At 37.0% G+C, this 19,015-nt stretch overlaps 4 protein-coding genes across 4 annotated transcripts in view; 3 read left to right on the top strand and 1 right to left on the bottom strand.

The window, feature by feature from the left end:
* Positions 1-1,157: 1,157 nt before the first annotated feature.
* LOC134752379 (zinc finger protein 510-like) lies at positions 1,158-5,966 on the top strand. Its single transcript, XM_063688086.1, has 2 exons — positions 1,158-1,241; positions 4,539-5,966. The coding sequence occupies exon 2, from the start codon at positions 4,748-4,750 to the stop codon at positions 5,546-5,548; it is 801 nt and encodes a 266-aa protein (XP_063544156.1). The 5' UTR covers positions 1,158-1,241; positions 4,539-4,747; the 3' UTR covers positions 5,549-5,966.
* Positions 1,186-2,261, top strand: LOC134752500 (zinc finger protein 287-like). The gene has a single exon (XM_063688195.1). It carries the CDS (start codon positions 1,186-1,188, stop codon positions 2,239-2,241), a length of 1,056 nt encoding a protein of 351 aa, XP_063544265.1. The 3' UTR covers positions 2,242-2,261.
* LOC134752499 (zinc finger protein 420-like) lies at positions 3,016-4,047 on the top strand. The gene has a single exon (XM_063688194.1). The coding sequence runs from the start codon at positions 3,016-3,018 to the stop codon at positions 4,045-4,047; it is 1,032 nt and encodes a 343-aa protein (XP_063544264.1).
* Positions 5,967-9,549: 3,583 nt separating the features above from the next.
* LOC134752026 (exportin-7-B) overlaps positions 9,550-19,015 on the bottom strand; it is a 69,107-nt gene continuing 59,641 nt past the window's right edge. The window contains exons 24-25 of the mRNA XM_063687586.1: positions 17,719-17,933; positions 9,550-16,111 (exon numbers count right to left, since the gene is read on the bottom strand). Coding sequence (XP_063543656.1) covers positions 16,015-16,111; positions 17,719-17,933 — 312 coding nt within the window. The 3' untranslated portion in view covers positions 9,550-16,014. The remainder of the gene's footprint in view (positions 16,112-17,718; positions 17,934-19,015) is intronic.

Genomic DNA, 19,015 nt, shown 5'->3' with positions numbered 1-19,015 from the left:
TAGGTATATTAAGAACTTCAGATTAGCGTTTGATCCGTGCTTATAATAATAATTTATATTTCATTGAACTATTACTACTTATAGTAGGTTATATAATAATAAATATTCATCTATATTTATCTAGTTATCTAGGGAAACCTATAATTAGCTATACTGCGGTATACATAGCATAACTGACAAACTTGTATCACTGATGATATTATAAATAAATACATATAAACATATGTAAGTTCGTTTTTATGGTGACAATTTCTTCATGTATGTATCTTATTTATCAGTATAAAGGTCCATATCCGTACAATTCCGATGCCAATCATCGTCTCTTAATAACTGACAAGTCTTAAATTTTATTCCAAAGGTAAAGTCGTCGTCAATAGAACTTGCAAATAATGTAAACAAACCATTTTACCTTCATACTTCCTAATCTCGCTCTATAAAAGGACAACCATGACCTTATCAACAGGCTATATGCTTAAATATTTTATTTCTATAAATATTTAGTTAAATTAAATGTTAATTATTAATATTTCAGGGAAAATAACCTTCGTAAAAATGTTTGTAGTTGTTGCCACGTGGGTGGAGATCGAAGGAGTCAGGACAGGAATCGGAGTGAAAACGCTTGTGTATCGAATGGTGTCTATTCGTAAAGTGAGAGTACAATAATTTTATTATTATCTTAAAACCTAGATATTGATTAAGGCGCCACCTATGGGCCTTCTCTTGAACTACATACCCTAGTGGGTGCGTAGAATATAAGTCATCTAGGGGTTCAATATAGAGTAGAGAGTGTCCCATAGATGGCGCTTGTTAACGCGAGTTGACAGTAGTAATAAGTGAGTTTTGGTTATCACCTGACGATCAGTAAGTAGATTTGGGCCGCAGACGTGAGTACGTCGTACGTTGTACGTTGTTTGTACTAAACAAGAGATAGAGGTCGTGCCTCTCGCTTGACAAGTTTTCCTCTTTACCAAAGGAAATCAAACTTTAACCTGATATGAATATCTGATTTTTCTATAAAAAAATCTGGAGTAGAAAGTGATAACATTTCTTTTAACAGTCTACCACTAGTGTCCCTTGGACAAAGACCGCGAATAACAACACAAAAAACTTGATCCACCCTCAATCGGCACTTTACTTGCAGGGCCGACTGTGGACAGTGTGGACCCTGCCGCCGAAACGCGACGCATGAGGAAACTTTTGCTCCAGATCCTACAGAACTCCACAGCTATGCCCTTCACGAGGTGGGGCAACACATACAAATGTTTCTTCTGCCAGAAAAACTTTCAGAAGGCCAGCGATTTAAAAAATCACACCACCACTCATGTAGACCTCGAGCAGAAATTCAGAACTGTGAATCGATGTGGAGATGGTCTGAGAAGCTTTATCAAACTAGATGTTACTCAGTTAAAATGTAACACATGCGACAGCGAATTTAACTCGTTAAGAAACTTCTTAACTCATTTGACTGAAGTCCACAACGAAAAACTGGATATGGAACCTTTAAAGTATATAGACAGCTACAAATTAACAGACGGTGAAATGAAATGTCTAATTTGCGACGAGAATTTTCAATATTTCAATCAGCTACTCCTGCATACGTTGAGAATGCACAAAGTGAGGCAGTTTATATGCGAAATCTGCGGCGTCAACTACGCTACCAAAAAAAGTTTATCTAAACATTACCAAAGCGCTCACGAAACTAATCAGAAAACATACACCTGCAACCAATGCGGCAAGAACTTCGCGACTCTGCACAAACGTGTTAATCACGAGAAGCGAATACACGATATGAAAGCTAGCACATGTGATATTTGTAACCAAATCTTAGGCAGCGCGTTTAAAAAGGCAACCCACATGGCCAACGTCCACAATGTTAGACAGTCCGAATTTAAATGCGACAATTGTCCTAAAGTTTTCCTGCTTGCAAGTCAGCTACATATTCACAATAGGAGGATGCACATGAAAGAAAGAACCAAAGTTTGCGACGTGTGCGGTGACAAATTCTTTGATGATCATCATTTGAAGTTGCACAAGGTTAAACACAGCGACGCAAAGCCTTACGAGTGCGATATCTGCATGAAGAAGTTCCCTCGAAAAAAGGCCCTAGTGTTACACACGAAGATACACACGGGAGACAAGACGTGCGTGTGTCAAGTGTGCGGGGAGGCGTTCGTGCAGACCACCAGCTTGAAGCTGCACGTGCGGGTGCATCACGGGATTGGGAAGAAACAGTCGAAGTGATGTGCGTGTATCAATTAAATGAGTTAAGACTTGTTGTTTAATAACAATATCATTTCTTGTCTTTAAATGTCTATACTATAAGTGTAAAAAATATAAACATGAAAAATTCTGTACCTTTTTAGCCGTTATGAAGCAGCTACCCCAAATGATCCTTCAAAAATTAATAGAAACAAAATTTTATCCATTAAATTTTATGCTAATATTATAAACATAGTCGTTACTCTTCCAAGTTAATATAATCAAAGATAGATATAACTCCGTAATAGATGGATACACTCTAAGGAAAAAACGTGCCTCGAAAATCAAGAAAATTTGATTCTCGTTCAGAGGGCGCTACTAGCTTTGGCCTACTGTCGTATAGATGGCGTTGACGGTTTCGTTTGTTATTTAACAATTTTAACGCATATCAGTGAAAGAACATGGGTCAAAATCATAAAAATAATTAATGCAAATAAAAAAAATCATTTATCCATATTTAAATACATTTCATCGTATTTTTATAAATCTTCATTTTTTGTTTTAAACTGTGTCGACAGATGGCAGTGAATTTACTGGGGTTACAAAATTTACTATGACAGTACCGCTCTAGTATAAGTTACTCTATGATATAATGAACCAAATTATTAGGGATTGTCATAGATTAAAGGCAAAACGACACAGTGTCGGAAGCTAGTACAGGTCTCAACAGCCAAGTGACAAGAATTTTATCTAATTTCAGAGAGCACAGACCTGGGTGCCCGCAAACGGGAGGAACTGACCAAACTGCTCACCATTATGATAGAGAACTCCACCGTCATACCCTTCAAATGGCACGCCAACGGTTTCCTGTGCTTCTACTGTGGCTGCCCCTTCACCGACTCTTCAGCTCTCAAGCACCACACCAAGACTGAACACGAGAACGCCAAACTCAAAACTATCTTGAGAACCACTGTTGCGAAAAGCAGGAGCATTAAACTCGATGTGTCAGAGCTAGCTTGCAAGAAATGCAGCGAACCTATGCGCAGCTTACAACAGTTCTTCATCCATATTAAACAACATGGTTTTACAATAAATGAAGAGGCTTCACATTGCTGCTATCCATTCATTCTTACTGATAATGATATGTCCTGTCTTGAATGTGGGATGTCTTTTAGATTTTTCGGCCCTCTTTTAATTCACACACACAAATATCACACCAAAACTGAGCCGTTCCTTTGTGAAATATGCGGGCAAGGATTTATAGCTAAAGCGAACGTGGAAAGCCATCGGAAAATACACAACAAAAAGTCCAATTGCAATTATAACTGCAAAGAGTGTGATAAAACATTCCCTTCACAGTACAAACTCAATTATCATTTCGAAAAAGTCCATACTCCAGCCAAATTCAAGTGTCCTAAATGTCCAGAAGTTCTAGGCAGCCAATACTTGAAGAAACGTCATTTGGCTTTCGTACATGATGTGAAAAGCGCGCAGTTTAAATGTGACGAGTGTCAGAAGATTTTCTCGTTGAAAAACAAGTTGCTTCAGCATAAATCACAGGTGCATTTGAAAGAAAGAAACATTGCCTGCGAAATTTGTGGACACAAAGTGTTCAGTAAAGATCTCTTGAAGCGGCATATGGTGAAGCATGATGATTCTAGACCGTTTGAGTGTGAATTCTGCAAGAAAACTTTTCAAAGAAAGAAGACCTTGGAGTACCACAGGAGGATACATACGAACGACAAGAGGTATCAGTGCAAGGAGTGTGGGAGGTCGTTCGTGCAGTGGACGAGCCTCAAGCTGCATATGAGAGTGCATTATTCCAGTAATAATGATACGTGGACTTAGTAGAAAATATTTTTAATAAACAGTTGTAGATTTAACTGTGTTTCTTTTTATACCTTCTTACCTCTCACCCAGTACGTTGCTTGCGCCTAACGCAAACGCAAGTAGCAAATGTATGAACTCTCAATAAAAACTAATTAATGTGTAAACAGGCTGGCAGCCACCGTTATCCCGCGGCCACACTTATCCGTATTGATTAAGTATCTACATTTGTCGGCAGATATACAGGAAAAACAGGTAACAAGAAATATGAACAGGTTACCGTGTATGTTCTGATACCTATTGAGACATGAATATAAGCTAATTATCAACACTTACAATTAAAAATATGTTGTCAGAGGATTCCTGCACATAACAAAATTTTTTCGATTATCAAATTCCTATAGCATCTTAAATCTTACACTCATCACATTTCAGTTGAGTCTGTGCTTCTGATACTTGCCCTTTTTTGTAATTCTGTCTAAAACTCATTTGCATCTATCTTAAATCCACAGATCCAAAGAAGCACGACCTCCGCGTCCCAACGCAAATCGAATGGCAAAAGGCAGCCGCCCGTCGCTACGTCCACTCCGTCCTAACCCACTCCTCCCTCCTCCCCTTCCGTTGGCGCGGCAACCGCTACATCTGCTTCTACTGCCACTACACCTTCACCGAGGCCTCCAGCTTAAGGGCACACACCAGGACACACCAAAACCTGGCCATTATGAAGCATTTAACACAAACTAGGGACTTCGCTCCTATAAAGGTAGACATCAGAGAAACTTTAAAATGCCTCAAGTGTAAACACGAGGAAGATAGCTTAGAAGGACTAATTACGCATCTTAAAACACACAAACTGATAGGAGATATAGACCAGGAGTGTTTCTTGCCTTTCAAGCTAGCTGATAATCAGATATCTTGCTTGAAATGTGCTAAATCTTATCAGTCTTTCGGCATGCTATACTCTCATATGAATAAAGTTCATTTGGAAGGCACTAAGCGCATTTGCGAGGCGTGCGGTGAAAGTTTTTTCTCAGATTTCAGTTTAAGAAAGCATGTGCAGTCGCATCACTCTAATTCCGACTTCAAATGTAGCCATTGCAACGAGAAATTTAAGTTGGACGCGAATAGGATTAGCCACGAATATAAAGAGCATAACATCAAGTCTTTCAAATGCTACAAATGCGACGAAATGTTCGGTTCGCATTACTTAAGACGTCTGCACTTGCATAGTACTCATATGAAGATGGAATTCACGTGTCAGGAGTGTTCTAAAACCTTTCTAAACAAGTCTTTACTGAATCGACACGTGAATAGGGTTCATTTGAAGGAGAAAAACTTCACGTGCCCGGTTTGTGGGGACAAGTTCTTTGATCTGGGCACTTTGAACGTGCATGCGAAGAAGCATTCGTATAGCCCGCAGAAGAGTTTTCAATGTAGGGTTTGCTTGTTGGTTTTCGGTGGGAAGATGGAGCTGAATGATCATATGGTGACTCATGCGGGGCAGTCGCTGTCATTGAAGTAAGATGTAGATATGAAAATAATAAAGACAAGACGTTCCTAAAAGGCGCGCATCATTTCGGTTTCCATACAAAAAATGTGAGTAGTTTCCAAGATTTATCCATGTGGAAACTTCGCAATTTTGATAACTTTCCGACGGCACATCAATGTTAGCATAGAGTAACTTATACTAGAGCGGTACTGTCATAGTAAATTTTGTAACCCCAGTAAATTCACTGCCATCTGTCGACACACTTTAAAACTAAAAATGAAGATTTATAAAAATACGATAGAATGTATTTAAATAAAGATAAATGATTTTTTTTATTTGCATTAATTATTTTTATGATTTTGATTCTTTCACTGATATGCGTTAAAATTGTTAAATAACAAACGAAACCGTCAACGCCATCTATACGACTGTAGGCCAAAACTAGTAGCGCCCTCTGAACGAGAATCAAATTTTCTTGATTTTCGAGGCACGTTTTTTCCTTAGACTGTATCCATCTATTACGGAGTTATATCTATCTTAGATGTTAGTGACCCTACGGCAGGGTCCCTGTCTAAGCATGGTGGTCCTGGGTTCTAGTCTCGGTAAAAGCATTTTTGTGATGAGCACGGAACGGAGTATTGTTCCTTAAATATTTTTCTGTAAGCCACTTTGGAAATATTATTATTTTATTAGTTATCTTCATTATGTACTTGTCTATGGTTTGATCTACTAAAATTCTAAGTACTGTCCGCGCGCCAATTTCGTGCATTCGGAGGTCGAGGAAGTGGGAGGGTGTGCGCCGCGCCCGTACGTACAAAATGACACTACTCTGTCATGACGCCCAACATTCCTAACATTCCTCAGCCGTGCACGGAATTCGCGCGCGGACAGTAGATTCGCCATCAGATATCGGAGTGGTCAAGATGTTGACAAATATCTGAACAAAGACTATTATCTAGATGTAAAAGTACATGCTCACATAGTTTGGAGCGACTTGGCCGCTCTATTATATCTGGTGGTGACTGTACCTACGGGGTGGGTAGGTTTATACAGATGTAAGCGTCTCCGGCAACTCGACCGAATTGCACCTTTTCATACGAACGTAGTTCCGCTCTCATTTTAAAACCACGTGTTGGATTGTAATGAAACTTTGCACGTACAATGACATGAGGTATATCTAGGTCTGAAATTAGTTTATATAGCTCCAGTTTATAAAACAAACGAAATTGAGCAAAAACAAGTTTTGTATGAAAAATCTAAATTCGCCGTTTTTAGGGTTCCGTAGCCAAATGGCAAAAAACGGAACCCTTATAGATTCGTCATGTCTGTCTGTCTGTCCGTCCGTATGTCACAGCCACTTTTCTCTGAAACTATAAGAACTATACTGTTGAAACTTGGGATGTAGATGTGTTCTGTGAACCGCATTAAGATTTTCTCACAAAAATAAAATAAAAACAATAAATTTTGGGGGCTCCCCATACTTGGAACTGAAACTCAAATATATTTTTTTTCATCAAACCCATACGTGTGGGGTATCTATGGATAGGTCTTCAAAAATGATATTGAGGTTTCTAATACCATTTTTTTCTAAACTGAATAGTTTGCGCGAGAGACACTTCCAAAGTGGTAAAATGTGCCCCCCCCCTCTGTAACTTCTGAAATAAGAGAATGATAAAACTGAAAAACATATATGATGTACATTACCATGCAAACTTTCACCGAAAATTGGTTTGAACGAGATCTGATGTAGTTTTTTTTAATACGTCATAAATCGTAAACCGCAATTTACCTTTCACTCACGTTTCGCATAAAAAATACATTGTTAAAATTACGTAATGTACGGAACCCTCGGTGCGCGAGTCCGACTCGCACTTGGCCGGTATTTTTTTGTAACTTTGGTATCTGAAGCTACATAAACTAATTACAGACATAGATATACCTTATCCTATTGTACGTACAAAGTTTCAGAGCAATCTGGCTAGTCGTTTTAAAATGACAGCGGAACTACGTTTGTATGGAGAACCGAGCTTGCCGGGGACTCTTAAATCTAAATTTAAAACTTATTTTACACGATTAAGTCCCGACGTTGTAATAGTACATTACTACAGAGGCCGGGAAGTAAGGGGTTGCCGGCCGAATGCATATATACGGCCGAACGTAGTGAGGCCGGATAGTTATGAGGCCGACAACCCCTTTTCACGCCGATGTATGTATAGTGCTTTTCTCAAACATGCAATGAAATAAATAAAGAAATCTCCACGAAATCAAAGTTTTAATTCTAAAGAAACTAAAAGTAAACTAGGCACAAAATATAACTACCACCTGTACCTATCTTTATCACACGTGTCGTATATTTTACACATGTAGTTAATCAATTTATTACACAAATGTTCAAAGGTATATTTATGTATCTTTGATTTTGCGCCTTGCATCCTTCTGACTGTAGTGTTAGTAGCCACATAACTAAGATTACATCGTTTTTTATGTTGATATTATGCTTCACATACATCGTTGCCTTAAACATGGAGTATAATTAACAGGTATTCATTTAATATTTTCGTCGGAACTCATATTATACAATAAACAACGCACAATAAATCCAAAAAAATAGAATTACAGATACACAATGAAAAATGTTCAACTTTACCTCCAAAACGATTAAAAAAACACCAACGCGTGTTTGAGTAGACATTTTTACCGCTAATATTTAAATGAAATATAGTTTATCAAAGGACTGTCTCATTTCAAACATAGACAGAGATAATCATACTATCTTTGTCTTACACTGGTACTAGCACCCAAAAGAAAAGGATGAGTATAGTTTTTTTGTTCTTTTTTACTGACAAACTGGTTTGACCAACTATATTTTAAATCTGTATTTGTAGGTAAATTTGCAATTCAATATTATTGGAATTTGTTAATAATGTTTTATTTATATATTTTTGTAAATTCGATACAAATAAAACTGCAAAATATATTAATTATCGTTTATTGTTTTTTTTTAAATGGTATTGGCAGAATGTCATTCCGAACCATAAGCAAATATTGGTTATAGTTTTTTTTTTGGCTGAATGCCATGATGCTGTGTCACAAATATATGTGAAATGGAAATTAAAAAAGAGCCACTTCCCGGCCTAGGCCTGCAACTTTGTATGAAATTTCATTACAGGCCCCTCGTCTAGGCGCGCCGGAGTCGTGATACTTCCCAGCCTAATATAAAGAACGTAATATCAATATTACATAGCATGTTTGAGAAAATAATAATTAAATCTAAGTGTTAGTTGGTATTAAGGATATTCCTACTTCAATTCCAGTTATGGCTGTTATTTTTTTCTTTAAGCAAAGCTTAGATTCTAAGAAACATGTTTTAAGTCTCTTTTTTTTTTTCGCTTAGGAGCTAAGATACCATACCATATAGTATGGTCCCTATCATTATTATTAAGCGATACATTTAGAATGATTAAAAAATGTATCAATAAAAATTTATCGAAATGTGTTATGTTATGAGTTATGATGTTACTATTACTTTCGTATTTTTTTCATTTAGTTTATCCATATATTTGTATACTGTTTGAAAACACAAATACTGCTTTTTTATTTATTCCTCCCCGTAGCACATAATAAGTAATAGTACTACCGTACAGTCGCCATCAGATATATCGGAGCGGCCAAGGTGCTCACAAATATCTGAACACGCCTCTATTGTCAAAAAAAGCCTCGCCTCTATTGTAAAAGGCGTTAGAGTGCGTGTTCAGATATTTTTGACCCCATCGGCCGCTCAGATATATCCGATGGCGACTGTACAAGAAGGAAACTTCCTACAAAATTGAAGTTTGACAGCGGTTCAGGGATGAATCATGCTGTCCCTTATGTATACTATCCCTTTCGGCTATTTAGGATAATCAAAATTCATGTCATCTTATCTGTGGTCGTGCACGCAAAGGGACGTCAAGTTGTGCCAACCCTAATAATTGCTCGGAGCAATGCTGAGCCGAACGGAGCGGAGCGGAGGGGACAGAAATAAAAGCAGTGTGTACTTTGTACAAATCACAATGTATTTCATGAACTATTTACATCGGCCGCTATACTAACATCCAAGTATACAAGGCTAGGGTATACGGAACCAACACTTTACAGTTACACTAGGCGCCTCAAGGCATGTCACATGCGGAGCATTTCTGTTTGTAAGTGGATGTGATGCAATTTTTAACTTTTCTATTATGTAGTAGGGGAATAGGAAAATTTTAAAGGACTGATTTTAAACTTTTACGATTTAAATTCATTATTATTCACAACGAGGGAACTTAATCGCGTAAAATAAGTTAACCACAGACGTTTCGAGAACGGCGTTGTCCCCGTGGTTCCCTCGTTGTGAATAATAATTTTAAAGGAGTATTATTCGAAGCCTGTCACTTTCGCACTTACATACTTGTTAGAACGTGACAGCAAAGAAGATATAATAAGATAGAGCGGTACTGTTATAGTAAATTTTGTAGCAAATTCACTGTCATCTATCGACAGCCGATTAAAACTAAAAATAAAAATATCAAAAAATGTATTCATATTTGAATAAATGTTTTTTTTTTATTTGCATTAATTATTTTTATATTATTTTAACCCAACATGGGTTAAAATAATAGGGCTTGATATAAATCACTGATATGAGTTAAAATGGTTAAATAACAAACGAAACCGTCAACGACATCCATCCGAGAGTAGGCCAAAGGTAGTGGCGGCATCTGATCGAGAATCAAATTTTCTTGATTTTCGAGGCACGTTTTATCCTCAGATTGTACGGAGTTACAAAAATTCGACCGTGCTACCCCGCCGCAGGACGAATCATGTGTTGAAAGTTGAAATTTACGACAAGCTGTATTTTATATTTCTTCTTCCTCGCGTGATCCCGGCATTTTGGCACGCGACGGCTCATGGGAGCCTGGGGTCCGATTGACATCTAATCCTAAGAATTTACCTAGGCCCTAGTTTTTACGAAAGCGACTGCCATGAACTCAGAGGGGAAACAGCCTTATTGGGATTAGTCCGATTTCCTTACGATAATTTCCTTCACTGAAAAACAACTGGTAAATATCAAACACTATTTCGTACACAAGTTCCCAAAAACCTTACCTTACGAAGGTCGATGACATCGTAAAGTATGTGAAAACAGAGACCGGATTCGTCCTGAAGGTCGCGAAGTTGGAATCGCGACACAATGAGAATTTTAATTCGTTTGTGGTGAGCGTTCCGAGTGAACGTCTAGCGACCTGTACCAAGGAGGAGTTTTGGCCGAAGGGTGTCAAGTTTCTTCGATTCCGCGGCCGTAATGCATCGCAACCATAATGTAATTTGTATTGTTTATGAAATAAAAGTATGAAAACGGATTATATCGCGTATATTAATTGAATTTATAATACATCCCAACGTTTCGAACTCTTTACAGCGTACGTGGTCAACGGGTGACAACGGGCGTCGGGATGTATTATAAATTCAATATACGCGATATAATCCGTTTTCATAGTTTTATTTCATGAGTAACTATCGCGGTAACCGAAGACAATATTTTGTATTGTATAGTTTTAAGGTATCTGTTTATCGGCCACTAGTTGCCTGAAATAAAGATTTTCATTTCCTAAAAACTCATTGGTACGAGTCGGGGTTTGAACCCGCGACGTCCAGATTGAAAGTTGCACGCTCTTACCGCTAGGCGATTAGCGCTTTAATATTTTTATATTTCAAACCTGTAATGGTATAGTATAATACTTTTACGTTAGACTGGAATGAAGACAAAAAAAAAACCAGAAAAGTTAAAAATTGCTTACAAACAATGCTCAGTTTAAAAAACAAAACGATCTCTCCTGCTCACTTAAGACAAGAAAGGCAATTTACTCTATCCACTTACAGCTTTGAACAAACTTTCAGGTTGTTACAAGATTGTGTCCTAAGTCCGTAACCATTTGTAACACGTAAGACATATTAGCAGTAATCAGAATAGGCAGAGTATAAATACCTAGAACAAAGTCATGAAGTGGAGACTTCATTGCATTAACATTTTTTCGGGACTCCGATTTAAAATGATAGTAATGTCTGTGGATGCTGAAAAATCGTTTTCAACTTACAAGTGGATTTTAAGCGTCAAAAGAAACCGACATATCATTGAAAATATGAAATAAAAAATAGTAGTATATCTACAAGAAAATAATAATAGTTTTGTGTTTGTTGTTTTGTCATTAATAAATTTAATTTAATTTTATTTTAATTTTAATTTTAATATTTTAATATTTGATATGTAAATTGTATATGGATTCCGAATTGTCCGAAATAAATGTTTTTTTTTAATATGATTCTGATTCTGACGATATATATTTTTTTACTTAGATTTAAGAAATATATTTATAGAAAGGTATTAAAAAAAATATTTATTGCATGTTTATTAGATAAAAAAGAGGAATGCATTGTTAACAATATTATTTTCCGGGACTTAAGTTGCGCAAAAAATTGTAGTCGTAAGAAAGTCTCCACTTTTTGTCTATACAATGTGTGGCCTGTAATAGGAGCAAAAAATTAAACTGTAGGCTGTACTCCTCAAACTGACCAACATTTGTTCAGCGACTTTTAAAAATAATGAAGACTTTAGACTTCGTATTTTTCATACAAAATAAATATTATCTTCAATGTACGCCATTATCATTGTGATTGACGTTGCCTGTCACACCTTAAACATAACAAAATTCGCAATACATTGCGTCTTGGAAAAAACTTTAAAGTGTATTAAAAATCAAAACACAAATATTGTCTTCGGTTACCGCGATAGTTACTCATGAAATAAAACTATGAAAACGGATTATATCGCGTATATTGAGTTCGAAACGTCGGGATGTATTATAAATTCAATATACGCGATATAATCCGTTTTCATAGTTTTATTTAATCAAAACACAAGTTATTTTTAAAAGTCGCTGAACAAATGTTGGTCGGTATGAGGAGTACAGCCTACAGTTTAATTTTTTGCTCCTATTACAGGCCACACATTGTATTCTACTAAGTTTAGGTATTTATACTCTGCCTATTCCGATTACTGAATATTTAGACTTAAATCTTGTAGTACAGTCAGCATGAACAGTACCTGACCAAACAACGCGACGCAAGTATCTCAAGTATCAGCCACCCTGGAATACTTTTCTATAGTTCGTTTTTTTAGCATTAGAAAGAAGGTAAGCGATCTTGAAGTGCCTTTTTATTAAAAATCACTTTTAAAAAATAAGTCACAGCAAATATGTTACAATTATAAATCATATAATATTTTTTACATTATTTTGCTTTCATATTACCAAAGAGGATATAATAAGATAGAGCGGTACTGTCATAGTAAATTTTAAACCACTGTAAATTCACTGCCATCTATCGACACACTTTAAAACTAAAAATGAAGATTTATAAAAATACGATAAAATGTATTTAAATATAGATAAATGTTTTTTTTTATTTGCATTAATAATTTTTATGATTTTGACCCATGTTCTTTCACTGATATGCGTAAAAATTATTAAATAACAAACGAAACCGTCATCTATACGACAGTAGGCTAAAGCTAGTAGCGCCCTCTGAACGAGAATCAAATTTTCTTGATTTTCGAGGCACGTTTTTTCCTTAGACTGTATCCATCTATTACGGAGTTATATCTTTGATATTACTTATGATAAACTAATTCTTTCATGGTCTCCGGCAAGCTCGGTTCTACATACAAACGTAATTCCGATCTCGTTTTAAAACGACTAGCTAGATTGCTCTGAAACATTGTACTTGCAATAGGATAAGTTTATGTAGCTTCAGATACCTTAGTTAAAAAAAAACAGCGAATTTAAGTTTTTCATACAAAACTTGTTTATGCTCTATTTCGTTTGTTTTATAAACTGGAGCTATATAAACTAATTACAGACCTAGATATACCTCATGTCATTGTACGTGCAAAGTTTCATTATAATCCAACACGTAGTTTTAATATGAGAGCGGAACTACGTTTTTATGGGATGTTGCAATTCGGCCGAGCTTGCCAGGAATTCTTAAAAGCGTTTTTCAATATTTGCAATAAAAAGACACGCCAAGATTGTTTACCTTTTTTGAATGCTAAAAAAACGCTATAAGTATCTTTTACAGACTAATTGTTCCACATATGTGGTATTTTCTATAAAAAGGGACCTTATTGTCGATGGCGTTTACGCCATTATTAACGATGCTCTGACCTGTCACGCCCTCGCCAGACAAATAATGAAGGACTTTGGAACAGGCTACCTGGTACCAAAGGAATTCAAAAAGCTACCCATAAGGTTCATCATCCGGCATATGGAGATGGTGGGGAAGGCTCTTGAGTAGCGGACGGATCTTTCCTAGGGGGTAACTGCACAAAAGATCCCTATGGGTCGAAGTGTATCCGTAAGGGCCCCCGAAACTATAAGATAAGATAAGATAAGATAACGATGCTCTGATATAATTACATTGCCGCGCGACGCTGTGCGGCGTAAGCGCCATCGACAATAAGGTCCCTTTTCATAGAAAATGCCCCATATGGAGACATATCTCTTTGTGTTAGGCTGTTGGAGAATAGTAATAGTTATTTGTTTCACAAGGGGGCAAAGTCGTTGTTTAACCTCTGTTGCTAATATTGATACCCGAGCAAGCGGAAGAATCCAAAATTCAACCACGAGCGTAGCGAGTCGTTCGCAAAATGAAATCTTGAGGGTTGCAAGGGTTTCAAGGCACGAGGGTTAAACAAATAATACCATCGAGTAAAACACAAAAGTTTCACTACACCAACACAAGGAAAATACTAACTGTAAATAAACAAAATCAATGCATATCAATTCAAAATTAATGTTATTAAAGGTTTATCATTCAAAATTGTCATTTAAAAGTCAATTCTACCAGAAAACATAAGAAAAGAACTAAAAATTTGCATTTGATTACTTTGCCTCACATGTGAACAAAATGCAACTTTCTTATCAGTTGTTGAACAATCAAGAGAGCCTTCACCAGCTGGTGTGGTGAAAGTACTTTTGACGCGTAGTCTGATCCGCTTTACTTTGGATGCTTACTGTACCATAAAGATTTTCTAACAACGAGTTTCATTCGTGTATTTTAAAAGAAATAATTGAAATGCACTCAATACTTCACAGTTATTATTTAAATTTTAACTACATTTACGATGTCAATTTGGGTAAAATGACTTTTGAATAGTGAAAACTTCACTGCTAAAAAAACTATACTGAAAACTTCAGCTATTCTTGGTCAAAATTTGCTTAAATCTGTAAATTGACCATTTAAAATTATTAATGCTCACAATACGATCATAATATTCATAATCAACAATTCGCATATCACTAACACTCGAATGAAATACATACATCAATATAAAATAAAATCCATTTCCATTACATTTCGACACGATGACGAAATTTAATCCCTCCTCAACAATGCTATTAAAACGGATAACTTTATAAGATAATTCTAATATAATGTGACCCGTTTTTAATGCTCTAAAACCACCCGCACATTGCACACAATTAGTGTACACTCGCCATCAGATATATCGTAACGCCCAACGTGTTTACAAATATCTGAACAAAGCCATCAAAAATTTCAAGTCCATGTACAGATACTTTTGGGTACCTTGACCGCTCCGATATATCTGATGGCGACTGAAATAAAACGTCTATTACACTGATAAGGTCTATTACTACGGTGTTTGATTACAGATTTATAATGATACACGGAATAGTTACACGATACAAGTGCGGAAAAGAGGAAATTCGAAACGAGTGGCGATAAATTAAAATACGACCGCAGGGAGTGTTTTAAATCGACACGAGTTGCGAATTACCTATTCGCACGTGTATCGTACAACGTATCGTACATATAGTCGTTTAAACTTTCGACATATGCACGAAAAGTGCTCTTTTACGCACTAGTGCGAGAAAGTAGCACCATATGTACTGTAAAATATTTTATTGTGATACAAGGAAAACAACTCACGACTTAACTGGTATGGGATCATGTCAACAACTATGTCTATGTGACCCATAAAAAAAATTACGTCAAAGTTGCCACCTGTGTTTCAAAAGCGCTAAACGCTGCGCTCCATATTTGAATAAAGATCGGAAAAGCGCGAGATTTCCCCTAAACTACGTGACCAAAACCTAAGACCCCCCTGTGATCAAGCTTGGTATTTTGACGACCCCCTCGGCCCCCCATAGTACGTAGTATGGGTACGTTCCCTATTTTGTATTTGAACCGCACCCAGGCGCCTTTAGTTTTTTGCTTACACTGCACTCTTAAACGTGTGAGTTGCGTACATGTGTTCCGTGTGTCCATGTGTGCGGGTGTGTGTGTGTGTGTGTGTGTGTGTGTGTGTGTGTGTGTGTGTGTGTGTGTGTGTGTGTGTGTGTGTGTGTGTGTGTGTGTGTGTGTGTGTGTGTGTGTGTGTGTGTGTGTGTGTGTTGAGTGACCTATGACGTCATCATGTCGTTGCAGGCGGCTCCGCTGACGGCGCCCTTCAGCAGCTCGTTGATGTCGCGCCGGAACATCGACAGGTTCTGTGTGAATCTGGAAATGAAAATAAACGAGGTCATATTAAAAGCGGACAAGTGCGTGAGGTGAGGACTCATCCACCGAGGCTTGCGTACTTTTTAGTATTTGTTGCAACGGAACCGCAAACGTAGCGAGTGGTTCGAAGTGGAATCTTGAGCAGCGGTGCAAGGGTTTGCGAAAAGCCGGCGACACAGAGCGAGCATACGTACAAAACGGCCAGTGTAGACGTGCCTCGGCCTACACTGGCCGTTTTGTGCGCGAGGAAATTGCCTCGCGCGTATGCTCGCTCTGTGTGGACCCGGCTAAACCCATGTTTCAACACACCGACGCTAGGAAAATACCAAAGAGAATATATAGGATAGAGGGGTACTGTCATAGTAAATATCATAGTCACAGTAAGTTAACTGTAACAGTATCGACACACTATTAAAACTAAAAGTATCAAAAAATGTATATATGTATATATAAATACAATTACAAATGAATTTATTTCATTACTTTTTACAGCTGTTCTTAGTTATAAGGGTTAGGTAGGTTGCACCTGTGTGCAATATAATAGCAGTCAATAGGAAAATGAAAATTAGGGAAAAACTATAACTTTAGATCAATTACCTATATTGGATCTTTTTTTATAATTCTTCTGCATTACTTGACATTATTTCAAAATTAACTGTACTTTACTTAAATAATATTGGAAGACTGCCAATCTTATTTAGGTATCATCATCATCAGAACCAGGCATCGTAAACTCCGAGCGAAATCCATTGAAATGACGTACTTTGACTTGACTTGACTAAGTAACAACCAAAGATAGATACAGATCTATCAAAAAAAAAACTCCGTAATAGATGGATACAGTCTAAGGAAAAATCAAGAAAATTTGATTCTCGTTCAGAGGGCGCTACTAGCTTTGGCCTACTGTCGTATAGATGGCGTTGACGGTTTCGTTTGTTATTTAACAATTTTAACGCATATCAGTGAAAGAACATGGGTCAAAATCATAAAAATAATTAATGCAAATAAAAAAAATCATTTATCCATATTTAAATACATTTTATCGTATTTTTATAAATCTTCATTTTTAGTTTTAAAGTGTGTCGACAGATGGCAGTGAATTTACTGGGGTTACAAAATTTACTATGACAGTACCGCTCTAGTATAAGTTACTCTATGGTATAAGTTACTCTATGGCAATGAGGATATAATAAGATAGAGCGGTACTGTCATAGTAAATTTTGTAACTACTGTAAATTCACTGCCATCTATCGACATACTTTAAACCTAAAAATGAAGATTTATAAAAATACGTTAAAATGTATTTAAATATGGATAAATGATTTTTTTATTTGCATTAATTATTTTTATATGATTTTGACCCATGTTCTTTCACTGGTATGCGTTAAAATTATAAATAACAAACGAAACAGTCAAGAAAAACGAGAGTAGGCCAAAACTAGTGGCGCCATCTGATCGAGAATCAAATTTTCGTGATTTTCGAGGCACGTTTTTTCCTTAGACTGTATCCATGTATTACGGAGTTATATCTATCTTTGCTCTATGGTAACAACCCATTGAAGTACTAGGATTTCGCTCGCAGTTTACGATGCCTGATCATAACTCACTTATCCCTATTCTTGGTGAGTAGGTTGGGTTCAATCCCCTGCATGAGTCCGCTGAACCACTGCGCTAGTTGTGGCTGCTTGTCCCTGGGCTGCTGGGCGATCATCTCGGCCCGGATGCGGCTGAACTGCTCCTCGTTGAGCAGGATGAGGCCGAGGAGGGGCCGCGACATGGACCACTGGTTGCAGCAGTCTTCGAACATTATCACGTTTAGGACCTGTCACAAAAATAATATATAAATAATCAATCAATCTTTAAGTAGTATGGCTCCATCGATACTGTCGATGATTTCGCCAACGTCAAAGTGGGATCCACGTGGGATCGAATTAAGTGTACGGTTGTTGGCACGTGGATGGACATTGAAGGAGTATGAATTGGTGGAGAGGAAACAGCGTGTCTCTTCAATGGTGTCTAATTCGTAAAGAAAGTATAATTTTAATATGGCTAAGCTTAAAACTAGATATTGATTAAGGCGCCACCTATGGGCCTATTCTTGAACTACGTGCCCTAGCACGAAGATTCAATAGTGTAGATAGTGTCCCATAGATGGCGCCTGTTAACACGAGTTGACAACGGTAAATAAAATTATGGGCCTCTAGGGCTCTAGCCAGACACGGTTAGAGGTAAAAATACCAAATGCTCTTAGAGCACGACGTTGTTCGGTAGTTATTATTTGTAGTCGACTCGTAAAACCGATAGCTAGATTTTACGAGAAGCACGTGGACTACCGGCCGTTGACTCCAAAATGGTGGTTAAACACGCTTTGAGATTAATTCTCCATTCACTGCACACTACCAAATTATATTACTTTATAATAAAGCTATCGATATTACACTTTAAACAATTTTAATGAGCAAAAAACAAAGGAATTAATCACGACGCTACTATCAAGATGGCGTTCGAACCGGAAGATTTATACCTATATAAATAATGAATAAGGTCAATACGGGTGTGAGGCTGGCTGTCACATTGGGGCCTGTTTACACATATATTAGTGTTTTCGCAGACGGGTAGTATTGATGTGGGTTCGTAGCTCACTTTATGATTTCTTCAATACGTTTTAACGAAATTCAGCCGTAAACTTGGGTAACTGTAGTATTAACTACAAAGATGGTAAAAATGTTAACGATCGTTCTTGACGAGCTTATTAAAAAATATATTTCTAAATCATACATCTAACATGGTTTCAAAAATATGTATACATATTTTGTAGGCACGTAAATTTGTATGATAGTTGTGTCAAAGGAGTTACATCTATCTTTGGTTGTGCAAAGAGGATATAATATTATCAAAGATAGA

The sequence above is a fragment of the Cydia strobilella genome, chromosome 24, assembly GCF_947568885.1.
Source record: "Cydia strobilella chromosome 24, ilCydStro3.1, whole genome shotgun sequence".
Lineage (NCBI taxonomy): Eukaryota > Metazoa > Arthropoda > Insecta > Lepidoptera > Tortricidae > Cydia > Cydia strobilella.
Note: the sequence above shows the minus strand (reverse complement) of the source record. Positions and strands in the feature narration are given on the sequence as shown.

What these genes read in the sequence shown, in the direction of transcription:
- LOC134752500 (XM_063688195.1), top strand. Translation starts at nt 1,186, where the DNA reads ATGAGGAAACTTTTGCTCCAGATCCTACAGAACTCCACAGCTATGCCC.
- LOC134752499 (XM_063688194.1), top strand. Translation starts at nt 3,016, where the DNA reads ATGATAGAGAACTCCACCGTCATACCCTTCAAATGGCACGCCAACGGT.
- LOC134752379 (XM_063688086.1), top strand. Translation starts at nt 4,748, where the DNA reads ATGAAGCATTTAACACAAACTAGGGACTTCGCTCCTATAAAGGTAGAC.